Raw genomic sequence first — 16,039 nt, 5'->3', positions numbered from 1 at the left:
TGGTTCCAATTTCCAATCAAAACTATGCTTTGTTTGGCAGAGATAATATGCTGAACCCCATGATCAAGCGTTTACTCTTCACAGTGATAAAGCAGGAGAGGCATTGATCACATACTTGAAACAGGCCATTAGCTCACTATAGGAAAGAATGCAAAGCTCAGTCAAATAAACAAGCTCATTGACACATTGTTTCTCTTCCATTAATCATTGGTTGTTTTAAGTGAATAATGTGCCACAGTTCAGGAAAATAGATTACTTTTAATAGCAAATATATCCTGCTGTAAACAGTTAACAGACTGTATGTTTAACATGCGTGTGTCTGACAGCTATCAGTCATACTGATATAGTCTTGCTGATTAGGGTCATCAATACAATTTTGTTATGCAATGATTTATTCGAAAACACCAGACTTATGTTCCTGCAGCAGTCTGATAGGGTGTTTGTAGAGAATAGTTTAATGTTTGTAACAAGGTTTTACAGTCGACTGAATGTAATACCTATGAGTAATACCCAGTCACTGCTTTGCGCCTGTCAGCGCGGGTTTAAGGGAACTCTATTCTGGTAAATACGAGGGTGACGTGTTTCGAGGATAACAGTCTGATTAACACCCAGTATCTCCTGTAACCCGGGTGACCGGGAGTGTACTGATGTTTATGACACGAACAAAACAATAAACTGCATATTTCTGGCAAAAAAAAAAAAAAAGTCTTGTAGCTATGGATTGACGGATTTGTAGCTATGGCTTGTCGGTTAGGCTAAAGCGGAGCCGTTGAAAGGGCTAACGTTACCATTTTATTTTTCCAGTAGATGTGGTTTGTGAGTGAAACAGTATCGTGTATGAAGTAACATTCTTTAGAGTCACTATTTCAGACACTTCGAGCTGTTTTTGTTGACTTCTTAAGATAACACGTTGTTTCTTTGTTTTTGCAGTCTTATCTAGGCTACATTTTGCAATTCATCATAGGCTATCACCTCTTCTCCTCACAGTGACAGAAAAACAAGTTCATAATTACTGTACGTTATAGGCTATACATAGTTTTATGTAGATAAATAATTACCTGAATAGCTGTAATCAGAGATTGATTCATCTTCATTCACCTTCATATTTCACTTCCCTGCTGTTAGGTCTATTCTGCCGTTTAGGAAATACTCTATAATCAATGAACTCAGTCGAAAAAAATTGATTTCAGCATTTATGATAAAAGGATCCCACGTTTACTGAGGCGGCAAATCTAAAAGCTACTTCCTACACTACGTCAAACCTATTTCACTCGCTCCTTCAAACGCACATCTGTAGGATCACCTGTGGACGGCCCGTGATTTTCCAGTGCAGCGCGAGACTCGCAGCTGATTGGCTGACAGTTATACTCAGACTCCTGATGCAGCCAATAGAAACGATCTGATGCTTTCCCACATGAAACAGCTATAAATTCGACTGTTGCCCTGAAACAAATTCTCAGAAAGTGCCCGTAACTGCAGGAGAAAGAGAGAGAGGGGGGAGCGAGAGCAAAGGCATCAAGGGGGAGATCACTCTGCACTAAAAGGCTACAGAACTTGTTTGCCTTTCTCTCAAAGGTATGTGTTCTTTATTTTATTTTATTAATATATTTTGTATTTATTTTGAACAAATGCAGTATTTAGTCTATGACTAGTTGGGTTGTTACATTTTAACCCTCTGGTGCTCTTCGCGTGGCGGTCAAAAATTATTATTATTATTATTTTTTTTTCAGTGAAAGGAATGTAGTCTACTATATTTAGTTTGATAATGTTTTTTATTTATTTTATATTTTTAGGGGATTTTATGGTTCTACATTATATTTACGCAGTAGCCTAGTTATAATCCATTTATTCACGTTTTGAGCATAGACCTGGAAATTAAATTTCCAACTTAAACTGTCGTAAATCTTGAATGTTTTAAAGCACAGACTTAAGTTTGATGTCTTTTTAAATACGACACATGGTAAATTATTGCTGAAGTGAAAAAAGTTTAAAAAAGTGAACCTAAAAAAGTTACAGAAATTTACGTTTATTGTTATGAAAAATGCACAAAAATACTATTTTTAATTTCTATATGAAATCTATATTTTTAAAAACACGTTTTACTCAAACTGCAAGAAAATCAAAGCCATAAATCTAAACAAGTTGTGTTCCAAATTTGAGCTTGAAATCTCTTAGCTTTCTGTAAGATTTTGTTTGGCTGCAGTACCAAAAGAGTTCACTAGATGAAATTCGTCTCCCATTCATTTCCGATGAGCACAAGTGTGACTTTTTTTTTCAGGACCATTTAACCTTTTCGAATGTTCATGATTTTTTTGTGTGTTCACATAACAAGTGCCAAAACCTTTACCAAGTTTCGTACCATTCCGGTGAAGTAAAAAAGAAAACGTAACATTTTTCAGTCAAAAATTACAGAAGAGCACCATAGGGTTTAGGATTATTCTTCCACACACAAAATCAGTTATTTTTCTGTTGCGTTACAAATAGTGATGCCCTTTGAATAATAATGCATGTGTGTTTGATATAGGCCTACAAGTCATAAAATTCAATTTAGGCTACTTTTGCTATAGCTATCTTTTTGTTATTTTGCATCGAAACATTGTGTTGGGGTCTGTTGTAATGTGAATTTTTAAGTTTTGGCACCCCTCCCTGTCACTATTCTTGCACTGTAATGCAAAAGAGCCAACTGAGTTTGAAAGAAGTGATTCTGAAAGTGATATACATAACAAAGAAGGTTTTGTGTCTCTGAAGCGTTTTCAATTGATCATTTTCACATTTTAGTTCAAAAACTAAAAACTACACTTGAGTACTTACTAGTGGGTTACCATTACCTTTTATTATAAATTATGCATTATTCGTGTTAATTATGAACCTGAATATAGTAGGTCTCTGGGAGGTATGAAAAATAGTAGTTACTGATTAGCTAATAGTGAACTACCACATTCAGCTGATCACTATTACTTACTAATTTGTTAATTAGAGTTTCTTGTTAGTTAATAGTAGTAACTAGAATGTTAATAATATGTTACTCATTTGTTCCTGTGTATTTATTCGTTAATGAAGGGAACAGTATTCTAAAGTGTTACCCTAAAAAAAATGCAGACTTATTTATAACAGCATCCTCACATGCAAACCTGGTCATTCCATTAAAACACACTTCTCTCTCTCTTCTTCATCCACAGATTGTGAGGTCTCATCCCACCAGACACTGTCAACCACCCTTTTCCTCTTATCTATCTGCTTTCCTTCTCCCTGCAGCCATGGCACCCACTCTAGCCACAGCATTTGCCCGCCGCTGGTGGATGGCGGTAACGGCCATTATTGAAAATCTGCTCTTCTCCGCTGTTCTGCTGGGCTGGGGTTCCTTACTCATCATGCTGAAGTCTGAAGGCTTCTATTCATACCTCTGCATGGAACCAGGTAAGAGTCACTCTTCCACCCAGATTCAAAAAGGGTTTATCCACAGAACCTTTTCAGAACCACAAAGAATGAGTTTATTTTATGTAAGGGTGTTTGAAGTAACCCAGAAACAAATACACTGCTCTGAAGAAGGAATGACACATCAAGAACAAGAACTCAAGAAACCTGTGCAGCAATTTAGAAGAGTCATTGAGGAACATTTAGTTCACATGCGTTGCAAGTCAAGCTTGTGATATAAAAGAATTTAAAGTAATGCCTGATTATGTTTTGTCTAATGGTCAATATGCATATTGGCAAATTCCATTATTCCAATCTGATCTTGAAAGCTCACACATTGTGTCTGATAGTACTTGCAGGATCCTACTTTTAAAGTCACGTGTATTGTGCAGTAATCCGTCATGACAGTAGCGTTTTATGTGGTGTAACTGATTGCGCTCTGCAGCAAAACACTTTTGTGCTTAATTTCTCTAAGGAGGAAGAATGACATCTTCCCACAGGAGCCTCACAACCACAGACACTACCACAGACTTCCATTAAATCAGCTGGTATAGTCATGGTTGCTCAGTAAAACACTGGAATGTAGAAGGATTTTCCACAGGGACCCTGACCTAATCAAGTGCACCTTTAAATCGAGAGGCCTACAACCTGTTTGATGTAAATTGAAATGTTTATCTTTTCAGTCAGTTCACCTCAGACCTACTGGTTGGCTCATAGTTGATTGATTGAACTGGTTTTGGTATTGATTTGCTTCACAGAACATGTTATGGTCTTACTGTGTAGTGTGTATGCTGATGACCCTTTTATCACTGTCTTGTTCTTTCTCAACCACTTTGGACTAGATTTAATAGAACATGAGGACATTGAAACCTATTTAACCACAAAAGCTAGTTTGAAATTCCCAGGCAGACAAGAAGAAAAGGGGTAGAGGAGGGGCAGAAGACGAGAAAAAGAGTTGTTTGTGAAGGAAACCGTAGGAGGCTTATCGTTTGGGTAGATCTAGGAATACCACTTCTTCTGGGTGGAGTGGTGGGCATCTTACGTGTCTGTCTGTCTGTCTGCTTGGCAGGAATTTTTTTTTGCATGGGAAAGTGCTTATCGTTTCTTTTTGCTGCTGTCATAGAAGTTCCTGTTTTTTGACATTACTCAGCTTATTGCCTGTCCTTTCGGTCAGTCACATTATTGTGGCATAATAAGACTGTCTCAGCGAAAATCGTCAGTGCACAAGACAGTATTCAGCAATCTTAAAGTCCACAGATAAGACTCAAAGGACAATGTCATGAGGCATTAGTCAGCATTCATTCTTCTTGACCATTTTGAAGGATGCGAAGCATGTGGTTTAGTACACTAACTTTGATTTCCAATCATGTAATCTTTGAAGTTGGCATGATAACAGTTCTTTATCACATTCAAGCTTTCTCTGAAATGAGGTTAGAGACAATTTGTACTGTCTGTTCTTTACATTTTATCAGATCTGGCCACCAAACTAATGGCTATGAATGAAAAGAACAACCCCTCCTTGTTTTCACTCCCTAATCTGTCCCCAAATCATTGTATTAATATGTTAAAATGTCTATGTTCCTGTAGGAATGTGTTTAGTGTCAGTACTTCGCCATTTCCAAAGTTTTAGGACATTTTAAAGAATTTCTATAAAAAAACACAGAATTTGGATTTTGATGTGACACTCAGACTCACAAATGCATCACATGGCTGTCAGCCCATCAGAAAAAAGGTGAAGGATCAGATGAAAAATCATATTCAGATTTTCAGATCAGATTTTTCTTTGTGATTGCTATCTTCCCGGGTGTGTCCTGCAATATGCAGCCATTTGCACATTAATGTGGCCTACGTACACCATGTTTGGTGCATCTTTAGCACACACATTAGCAAGGTTTAGGAAAGAAGCCAGAGCAAGCCTCAGTTTCCTAGCAGTGGAGGTAAAACCCAACCCTCCCTGTATGGCATGAGAAAGTTCACGACCAGGTGCCAAACACGTCAGAACATTCTGCACTGAGTTCTAGAGCATGCTTGATGTTGGAAACCTCCTCCTTTGTTGTGGAGGGAGGACACGTGTATCATCAGGATGACACTGGCACAATTGAGTGGCTGATTATAGCAAAGTCACTGTTCCGACACCAATAACCCACCTAACAAAAATATTTTCTATGGACGTTTTTATAACGTTCTCATTAAATTATGAAAACTTTTTTTTGAATGTTCTCTGAACATGTTATTAAAGACCAGATAACTTTGAACGTACGTTCCATTAACATTACTGGAAGAACATTTGTCCATAATGTTGAGAGAACCTTGTCAGAACATTAGCCAAAGTTTTATGGAAATTCCCTGTTAGTTGTGAATGCCATTGTGATATCTTAAAGTTTTGAAAGACAGGTTTTGTCTAATTAACTCACATGTCTCAAAAGTGTACTTTGTTACCACATTTTGTGTTTTTCAGAGAAACATTCATTTATCACTCATCAGCAGTTAAGATGGAAAAACCGATTAGTATAAGGTCATGTCTGATTATCTACTTTATATGTCTCCAGTGAACCAGCAGCTATTAATTGAGTGTCACCTGGTTCAGTATCAGTAGTTTATAAATGTATATGCGTGGTGAGATAATGTCGAACAGGATTGTACAATAGTCCAAAAGGACGATTATTAACATTGTTCCTGCAGTAGATCAAAGATAAAGGAAGAGCAAATGTTGAGCTTTCTCCTCTCTATCTTTCCCAGCCCTTATCTCAGGTTTTATTGAGACCACAGAATGGTGATTCCTCATTCCAAGCATTTTACTGCTGGGTAAAGGTTTATCTCAGACACTCTGGAGAACAGCTGAAAAGACCAGTTTAGACCAGATGTAATTCCAGGTTGATTTATGCTGGTCTAGCCAAGCTGGTCATAAGCAAACATTTTCCAATTAGAAAACCTGGTAGGAACTTTATCATAAGTAAATAATTTGAAGTACAAACATATGAAGTACATTTTGTCCATATAGACACCATTTTTATTAAGCATGTTAAAGAGATAGTACACTCAAAAATGAAAATGTTGTCATCATTTGCTTTTCCTCATGTCATTTCAAACCCGTATGACTTTCCCCCTATTTAACACAAAATAAAGATATTTTGAAGAATGTTGGGGTCCAAACAATATTGGAGCCTATTGACTTTTATTGTATCGTTTGGAACGACATGAGTGGACGAACTTTCCTCAGGCTTCCAGTGTTCTTGGTGCTGTAGAACTTTTACATCAACAGACAATTCCAAGTCTTGAGGCATTATTGGAGTGTCCTTACCTTCTGTAACTTTAATTCATGGACCGTTCCACCCATGTTGTTAACAAAAGGCTGAAGAGTGCATAAACCCCAGTCATGAACTTCAAGGAACTATCGAGAGGTATAGAAGTCTGCACGTGCGGCATCTGCGTGGTTGGACAGCAACCAGAATTACAAGTACCTGATGCTTACGTCACAGCATAGGGCTAACAGCAGGGACACACGTGACCAGTTTTTACACCAACATCTGAGTTTTCTCACTCTCTCTCTTTATCCCCATGATTTAGCAGAAATGGTGACCTGATGAGTAGTAAAACTCCAGCGGGTTGTATTTCAGGTCACATTAGCAGTGAGCTGGTTTTTGGAACATGGTAGCTGCTGGTAATAAGTTACATGGGTCCCCATTAGCCTCTTATACCTCTCCTTTTCTTCTTCTTTCCTACAGGAAACAGCTCAAAGGCAAACTTCTCGTTACCAGCTGTGCCTTCATCACTGTCGAATGATGCAGAGTTTGATTATGACGACGAGCCTGGAGGGGTGGAGGTGGTCCCTCTGAAACATCCAGAGGAACACCTGAAGATGAACGGCTGGCTCATCTGTAAAGAACAGGATGAGATGCTGAATCTGGCCTTCACCGTGGGCTCCTTCCTCCTCAGCGCCATCACACTCCCGCTCGGAATCGTCATGGACAAATACGGTCCACGCAAACTCCGCCTGCTTGGAAGGTAGACGGCATGTTCTTAATTTCCAATATCATTCCTATAACAATCCAATTTTTGGATTAATATATAAATCTTTTGCACTGTGTAATATGGTAAGTGTGTATCCTAAGGTCACATCACAATACAGATGAATGACCAGAAAATTTTCCATGATTAATTGACCTCTGAGTGTCAAATCCTCCTTTCCAGTGCCTGCTTTGCCCTCTCATGCCTAATGATCGCTTATGGAGCCAGCAACCCAAATGGTAAGAATGTCCTATATGCAATTCAGTATGAATTTATGTCTTCATACTTATTGAAACAGATATCAATATGTCAATTTTCCACTAGGAACCGTTAACACCTGTTTGTTTTTTCTAGAACTGTCCGTTCTGATTTTCATCGCTCTGACCTTTAATGGCTTTGGGGGAATGTGTATGACCTTCACTTCACTTACGGTGAGTGTTAACTTATTCATGAATGTACACTTGTGCGTCATTTTTTCCACCTCTTTTGATGTGTTTGAATTTGCTTGTTGCTTGCTAATTAGGAGGTTGTACCACCTTAAACATTGAGGGGGATACGTTCCATCTGATATTCAGATTAGCCGTGGCTTTTTCAGTGGTTGATTTTGAAATTGTAACATTTGTTCCCTGCAATCCTGCTACGTCCAGGCTAGTTAGAAGTCTCTGTGTCTCTTTTTTCTCAATCTTTTGAGCTTCTCTCAAGCGTGGTGCAGTAAGTTAATCATTAGACCCATTTATGCATCTTACTTCAGTGTTTTTCCTGCTGACTCGCTTTTGTCGCCGCTTTGGCACCATGGCAGCATACAGTACTCCTGATTCAGTGTGCTGACCCTGCAAGATTAGCCTGCGGTTATCATGTGCTCAGAGGAACTATATGACCATGAACTCACAAAAACACTTACACCCAGAGTCTAAAATGTTCTTTTTGACACACCTCTTAATGTCCACAAAATGAGCAAGTTTTAAAACAACACTTGCCCCAAATACTTGCATTACATTGATGGTCTAATGCCAACATTTTGTTGATAATAATGAGAATGTTCTTGTTTGCTGTGTTGAGTCGCCTGCTTGAAGTGTACATGGAGTGGCAAAGTCGCATAATAATTGATTTTGGAGAATATCTTCACACTGTTCTCACAAAACACAACTCTTCCATCACAAAGCTGCTGATCACTCACATTCAAACGCATAACAGGACACTCGCTGTTGCTCACCACTTGTTGTCACAGGAACAAGGCATAACTGTGGGCTGGCTGCCCCAGTTTGGCCTCCAATTAGTCATAAAAGAGACTCAGATTCAGCCGGTTCAGACTGGGTGGATCATTCTTCAGTTCTTACTAACCTAGTTATTCCTCTTTTATTAACAATGAGGAACAGAAAATAAGTGAAGTAAGAAAGGAGTGTGGATTAAGTGTTCAAAATAATTTGGGGCCACTTAATAGTTCTCGTAGTCTTCTAGTTTTCTAGTCCTCTGTCACTTGCTCTTTTTCTCTTTCCTCTCTTTCAACCCCCAACCCTCATTCTCTTGTTATAGTCAGTGCCTCGGAACCGAAACTGCTTTCACTGTTGACTTGTGCTTTCATAAGCCCGTAATTGTTTTCTGTCTCTCCTTGCATCCTGCCATTTTTAGAGAAAGACTGTGGGTCAATTGTCTTTATGCTCATAGCAGTCACACAGTAAAAACATGCTCTGAATAACCACAGTCTGAATATGATTTTTATATTGCTATCGTTATGGATTATTTATATTATATTATATTAATAAAATAAAGTTTTTTTTTTTTGATAATTAAAACTTTAAAATAAAAATGAAACAAATATAATACTATGATTACAAATAAAATAAATTAATGTAAATATATATACATTTATTTATTAAAAATTAAAAATAGATCTAAACATGCTTTTCTTTTTTGCCAGGATTGTTATGGATTATTTAAATTTTATATTAATTTATTTAACGTTTTAAGTTATTTATATTTATAATTATATACATTTTAAATTAATAAATTATTTATATACATATATATATACAGAGTAGTCCTCTTTCTGCTTATCTAAAGTTATTTTTAACCAAATGTTATTCATCTGTTTCCATGTTTCCTTCCAGCTGCCCAACATGTTTGGTGACCTGCGTGCCACCTTCATCGCACTCATGATCGGGTCGTATGCTTCCTCGGCTGTCACCTTTCCTGGAGTCAAGGTCTGTTAGATTAAACAACAGGGTGAAAACAAATGATTGTAATCCTACCTTATGTTCTTAGATAAGATTTGTTCATTGTGAGTTTCTCTTAACAGGTGATCTATGACATTGGTGTGACCTTCATCACGATTCTGGTGGTCTGGGCGGCCTGTGCAGGACTCGTCTTCATCAACTGCTTCTTCAACTGGCCCCTGGAGCCTTTCCCTGGACCCGAGGACATGGACTACACGTAAGAAACACACATACTAACCCTAACCCTAACCCACACTCTCATACGCATCAAACATCTACAATATCTCACTCTCATTCTGATTTTTTTCTGGATATCCAGTGTCAAGATCAAGTTCAGTTGGCTGGGATTTGACCATAAGATTACAGGAAAGCAGTTTTATAATCAAGTGACGACAGTGGGCAAGCGTCTTAGCGTGGATAACACTCACAAACAGAAAGAGCTTGCCAGAGAGGGTCAGAAACTTTGTCTGTCCACCATGGACCTGGAACTGCAGTGTGAGACCAAGGAGGAAAGTAAGTGACAATGTTTGAACAAGTCTGATAACAAGAAAAGACCAGAAACATACGCAAATACACAAATGCAAAGTTTCAATAAATGGGTCGACAGGTCAACAAATAAATGACTATCTTCCTTGCAGCTCAGTCGTTCATGAAGAGTATTTTCAGCCCTCTGTTCATTTTGAGTCTGGTGACCATGTGTGTGACTCAGCTGCGTCTCATCTTCTACATGGGAGCCATGAACAACATCTTGGAGGCCCTCAGCGGAGGAGATCTTAACACAGGTGGATAAGCATGTTTGCATATGTCTGGAAAAAAAATATATTGCATTTATTTCTAAATACATTTATTTAGGGTAATTCTGATATGTGAACACAGCAAACATTTTTTTTTACTAAGTACAATAAATCAGTAATGTTTGATGCAGTAATAACAAAAACAATAATAATGTGAATGCAGTAAAATTATTATTATAATTATAAATAATTATTATAAAATTATAAATAATAATAAAAATAAATATCATTATGATAATTCAGATATTGAGCACAGCAAATAATTTTTTTCTGGATTTTTCTGAAAAAAAGACTAAATTATTTTTAATTATAACTTATAATATAACAATTATGTATAGTATAATATGCCACAGAAAAGAAAAAAACTAACAAACAAAATTTACAATAATACAGAAATGTGAATGCAGCAAAAAAAATAAATAAATCCTTTCTGGAAAAATAAAAATATATGTATTTTTGTGTTACTATTACAGATTTTTAAAACCATATCAGTTATTTTTTTCTGCCAGTTTTGAAATTTTAATTGCCTTCTAATATATTTTTTAAATTTTACTATTTTTGCAGTTGAGAAAATGGAATTGGGTAAGAATCTCAGTAGCGCAGTAGAAACCAGTAGAGCATGTAGTTCCCTAAGCTTGGTGTTCTAACATTTAACCTTCTCCTGTACTCACCTCAAGTGTAACCCACTCCCTGTCCACCTGTGCTCAGGGACGAAATGCATACGCAAGCCTGCAGAGTGCCATAAACTCACATTAACCAGAGTAGTTATTAACCAACCTCAGACGTTATCCATTAGACAGTGTTATAATCTCTCTCTCTCTTGTTCTCTCAGTGAGCCTCTACACCTCAATTTTTGGTGTGATGCAACTCTTGTGCTTGATGACGACGCCGGTCATCGGTCAAATCATGGACTGGAAACTGAAAGAATGCGATGATGGAGAAATCGATGAAAAAGGGCCCAACAAGTAGGTTATAGAACACATTTTAGTGAACTTTGGACATGGACTAATAATGTGTGAAGCTCAAAATGCTAGAAAATCAGTGATAGCTGTTTTAAGCGTCTCTGTTCGCTCCATGTTTCCAGGGATGAACCCCAGCCCAAACGCAGAGACAAACAGATTCAGAAAGTCACCAATGCCACACGTGCCTTCATCTTCACCAACATCCTCCTCGTCGGCTTTGGCGTCACCTGCCTAATTCCCAATCTCCCACTTCAGGTGTGTGTTATGTGTCTTTGTGTAATGAATAGTCCATATAAATGTATCAATTCAACAATGGATGTGTTCAGAATAGTATACTACCATACTCTATTTCTGCAGCATGTGTACTGTTTTTTCAATTTGCGTGGAATACCAGAATAACCCACATTGCCAAAATGGGCTGAACACAAAAAAGGCAGAATGTGTGAAGTAGTATATCCCACAATGCAATGCATTTGACTTGACCTTCCATTGCAATTTGATGCACAAACTGGACATAACATCATCCGCAGTTTATAATATATCTTTCTCTTAATTGATTGGACTGCCAGTAGTTAAGATATTTAAACAAAATTTAAATTAATAAAGCAAAATAAATGTTTATTTTCTACTGAAGAAATCCTGCAATATGATGAGGTTGACAACAATGTAGCACAATACTAGTTGAAACATTTATTGTTCCAAATAAACTGTTTTTGACATGCTATTTTTTAAATGATGTGCATTGTGGAGTATATAATATGTAGTATTTGTAAATCAGTTAAAATAACACCTTTATCTTTCTTTTTTTTTTGTAGTATGCTCTGTTGTATACCAGTGTTGTTATCATTAACTAAGACAAAAATGAAAACTAAAACACTTTTATAAAATAGTTAAACTGTTGAAGATGTAATTAGTAGCTAGAAATTAATTACTTTTTTTGGTGGCCACGATATACAACCAAATTTGGAATAGCATACTACTCTTACTATTTCTTCCATGCGGAGTAGTATGCACCTATTTCCCTTGAGTGTCTGCTAAGCTGTTCAGCATCTCCCTCTAGTGGCTCAATAATGAAACTACTAGCATGTCAGCTGCCAATTTTACCATAGGAAACAGTCAAATAAACAAGTTAATACTGTTTGATTTTGTCATCTCTCTCCAGATGCTCTCATTTGTCCTTCACACCATCGTCAGAGGCTTCATCCACTCCGCCATCGGAGGACTTTACGCTGCTGTGTGAGTTTATCAGCATTATCTTTAATACATGATTATATTCTGCTTGTGATCATTACTTTTGCCAGTAATAGCAGCATTTAAAGCATATCATATGATAACACAAAATCTATTTGTGTGTCTGCAGGTACCCATCATCTCAGTTTGGCAGTCTGACCGGAATGCAGTCATTGGTTAGCGCTGTGTTCGCTCTGCTGCAGCAGCCTTTGTTCATGGCCATGATGGGACCACTCCATGGAGACCCGCTCTGGGTATGAAACAAACAAGAGAGAGCTTTAGTAATACTAAATGGATTAAATGCCCGTTAGGCATGTTCTGACCTCCTCTCTATCTTTTTTTTTCCGGTGTAGGTGAACGTTGGTCTGCTGGTTCTCAGTATGATGGGCTTCTTGTTACCGCTCTACCTGCTGTACTTCAGGAGTACTCTGCACAAAAAGAGGAAGGAGAAAGAAAATAATGCAAAAATCTATCTGAAAATTAACGGCAGTGACGTACCAGAGGCATTTGTGTAAAAAAGCTAAAGAAAAAAAGCAGATAAAGGGAAAAACAAAGGCATGAGAATATCATCACAGCTACATAAAAACACACACCCGTGACTATTGTGCGTTTCTTTCTTAGAGGCTTATTGAGTATCTCAACGGATGAAAAGAGGAATGAGAGAGACAGAAAGCAACATGGGAAAATCGGCATCCCCCTTCTTCACCATTTTATTTTAATTCAGATATTTTATATTACGCATTTATACATGTGGTAAAGTTTCAACCCTGACTGTCTCTTCATAATGCAAACTAGGGACATTTCAGTATACGGCATATTAGTATATGGTTTTTATATACACTGTTTCTGCCAACTGGACATTTTTGAGGAAGACTGAGGCCAGCTTGGCCCGCACAGACGGCGTAAGGATGCCAGTTGGCTGTTTCACCCAGAAACGCAGCCAAACACCCCATTCATTTAACTAACCTTCACTGTATTGAGATTTCAATGTAAACCAGTAAAGCCCCACATTTTTAACTGTAATAATAGTGGTGCAATGTAATTGCATTCACTTAAAACCACTTTCAAGAACATGTTTCATTCATAATGATACACAAAGTGCCTTTTTATGAAATAATGTATTTATGAAAATGATTTGATCACTTTTGATCATAGGTACTTTATGAAAGCCACTATTTATGTGTTAAGTTTGTACACTGTGCACATGAGATGCATACATAAAAGAGGCTGGACTGAACTGCTAATGATCTGCGAGGTGATGGCTGAAAGCTGAGGCGCAGATGTCAGGGCAACAACAGCACTTTAACACATGTCCTTAAAAAACCCTCATGACCCATAAATCCCTTTTTCTGTCTTTCTTTCACTAACATTCCATGATTCCTCATAGTGTGTTGAGAGCCATTTATGTGTCACTGATCGTTAGATCAAGTTATCATGGACCTCTGAAGTAAAATATCGTGTAGAAAGCACAACTTAACTCACAAACGTGCCTTTTGTGCAGTTTACAGTGCAGTAGATGATGATAGCTGACAGGAAGACTGGAGTAAAGGATTCTGTGGAAATGTTTTGGTGTTGTGTGTAATGTATTTATTTCTTAACAGGCCGTATGGACAATGCAGTCTTTGCAAAGGTTGTGTTATATTAACTTACATTTCAGTGTTGCAGTGGCTGTTTGTTTGTTTTTTTTCAAAAACCTTCATGTATTGTTCTATATGGCATTAATGTTGAAGATTATATTCAATAAAATTTGTAATTATTACATTTGTGCCATTTACTATTTTACAGTGAAAACATTTTAATATTATTATACTATTATATACTAATACTATTATAATAGATGTACTGTAAAATTAAATATACCTTGTTTTTTTTTTTGTTTTTTTTTTTTTAACAGGTTTGACAGGTGGAAAAAGGTGTAATTACGACTTTTCAACGTTGAAAACAGCGTCAATCTTCAACATCTTAATTGAATGTAAAACTCTTTCAATTTATTTGAGACAATAATGAACATGGTTTGGTAGTTTGTTTTTCTCCGTTATTTTAGCATGTATAACAGACTTATCCTGTCTTAGATGATCAGTTGAAAACGTGGTATCTTAGCGGACCGACTTATTTTCAACCATATTTCATTCGTTTCCTCCGTCCTCATTTTCTATCCTTGCCTTTCCTCGCATCCTACATGGAGCTGAGACGTGAGGAAAGGAAACTAGGATGCACAAATAAGAATTGAGAAGCACCTGTTGACTAAACAAGGGGGCATGGAAATGGGAAACAATGAGGCAGGATGAGAGGAGCATATCGCCAACACAAACAGAGTCAAAGCCATGTGCTCAGGCACAAGACAAACAAAGAAACATTAAACAAAGACAAAACAGGCAAGACAAGGGCAGGACCCTGATAGTGTTCCTTGTATGTAGTAATCATGAGTAATCATGAGATTAATTGTGATTATTTAACTGACAGTCCTAGTGTTTAACAGAAACAAATAAACAAATTCTGCATAGTTTTGTGAAAAAAAAACAAGAAAAAAAACAAACATATTAGTGATAGTAAGTAATATAGATTTTTTTTAGTAGGCTACAATGAGCAATTATTTAATGGAAATATTTTATTTGTCTCAAATAAAACAAAATAAAACAAATAAAATTTGTCTCTCTATAGTCTCTTCATATTTTTCTCAAATTCTATAAATGAGTCTAAATGAATGAATAAATAAAATTACATGCCGTTATCCCTTCATCATCATATTTGGGCGTCCTTAAAGGGATAGAACACACACACACACACACACACACAAAACGGTCCCTAGAATTAACTAGCATTAAAAGGTTTGCTGAAAGTCTGTGTAAGACATTAAACGAGAATGATGATCTGACTCCTTATTAAAATTATAAATCAGATTTTAAAATGCTCAATTAGGATTAGCTACTAGTCCACTGCAGAAACAAATAGCCTACACTGGATCAGGTTTTGAAATACTATAAATAAACAGTGTGAACGGGAGACACAGTCTGTGCTTTGAGAAATGTTTCGGTGGAGGGCAAATCAGAACTACATGAAAATAATCGGATGGTGGGATCTGTCTCCAGATGTGCTATAAATAGACTGCACCAGTTTATCGTTACATAATTTGTGACAGATTGTAATTTGACTGGTATAGACATGCGACCACCAGCTGTTACATCACAAAAGCGACCACTTCAAAGTCAGACCATCCATCAACGGTCGTCCCAGTTATAAAAAATAAATAAATAAATAAATAAATAAATAAATAATATTTACATTAAAGCTGACCACGATTACCCCCTCCTCTGTGACGACATCACTCCTATGTCACGGCATCAGGGGTTGTCGTTAACGCCCCCCTCGGCCCTGATCAGGAAGTGAATCTGTGGGAAATAGAAAAACGGTCCCTAGA

At 37.1% G+C, this 16,039-nt stretch overlaps 1 protein-coding gene across 4 annotated transcripts; it reads left to right on the top strand.

Moving 5' to 3' along the window:
- Positions 1-1,454: 1,454 nt before the first annotated feature.
- slc43a2b (solute carrier family 43 member 2b) lies at positions 1,455-14,380 on the top strand. 4 transcript variants are annotated; one of them, XM_084104758.1, is made up of 15 exons: positions 1,455-1,575; positions 3,256-3,417; positions 7,140-7,419; positions 7,606-7,661; positions 7,777-7,853; positions 9,531-9,623; positions 9,719-9,852; positions 9,955-10,148; positions 10,274-10,417; positions 10,994-11,011; positions 11,262-11,394; positions 11,514-11,646; positions 12,554-12,627; positions 12,752-12,875; positions 12,975-14,380. In XM_084104758.1, exons 2-15 carry the CDS (start codon positions 3,258-3,260, stop codon positions 13,134-13,136), a joined length of 1,782 nt encoding a protein of 593 aa, XP_083960884.1. In that variant the 5' UTR covers positions 1,455-1,575; positions 3,256-3,257; the 3' UTR covers positions 13,137-14,380. The 4 variants fall into 4 exon arrangements, with proteins under 4 accessions (XP_083960884.1, XP_083960883.1, XP_083960886.1 ...); XM_084104757.1 differs by having other exon boundaries at positions 3,180-3,417; XM_084104760.1 differs by lacking the exon at positions 10,994-11,011.
- The last annotated feature ends 1,659 nt before the right edge of the window (positions 14,381-16,039 follow it).

This window comes from Abramis brama (assembly GCF_963993115.1).
Source record: "Abramis brama genome assembly, chromosome: 25".
In the NCBI taxonomy this organism is placed as follows: Eukaryota; Metazoa; Chordata; class Actinopteri; order Cypriniformes; family Leuciscidae; genus Abramis; species Abramis brama.
Note: the sequence above shows the minus strand (reverse complement) of the source record. Positions and strands in the feature narration are given on the sequence as shown.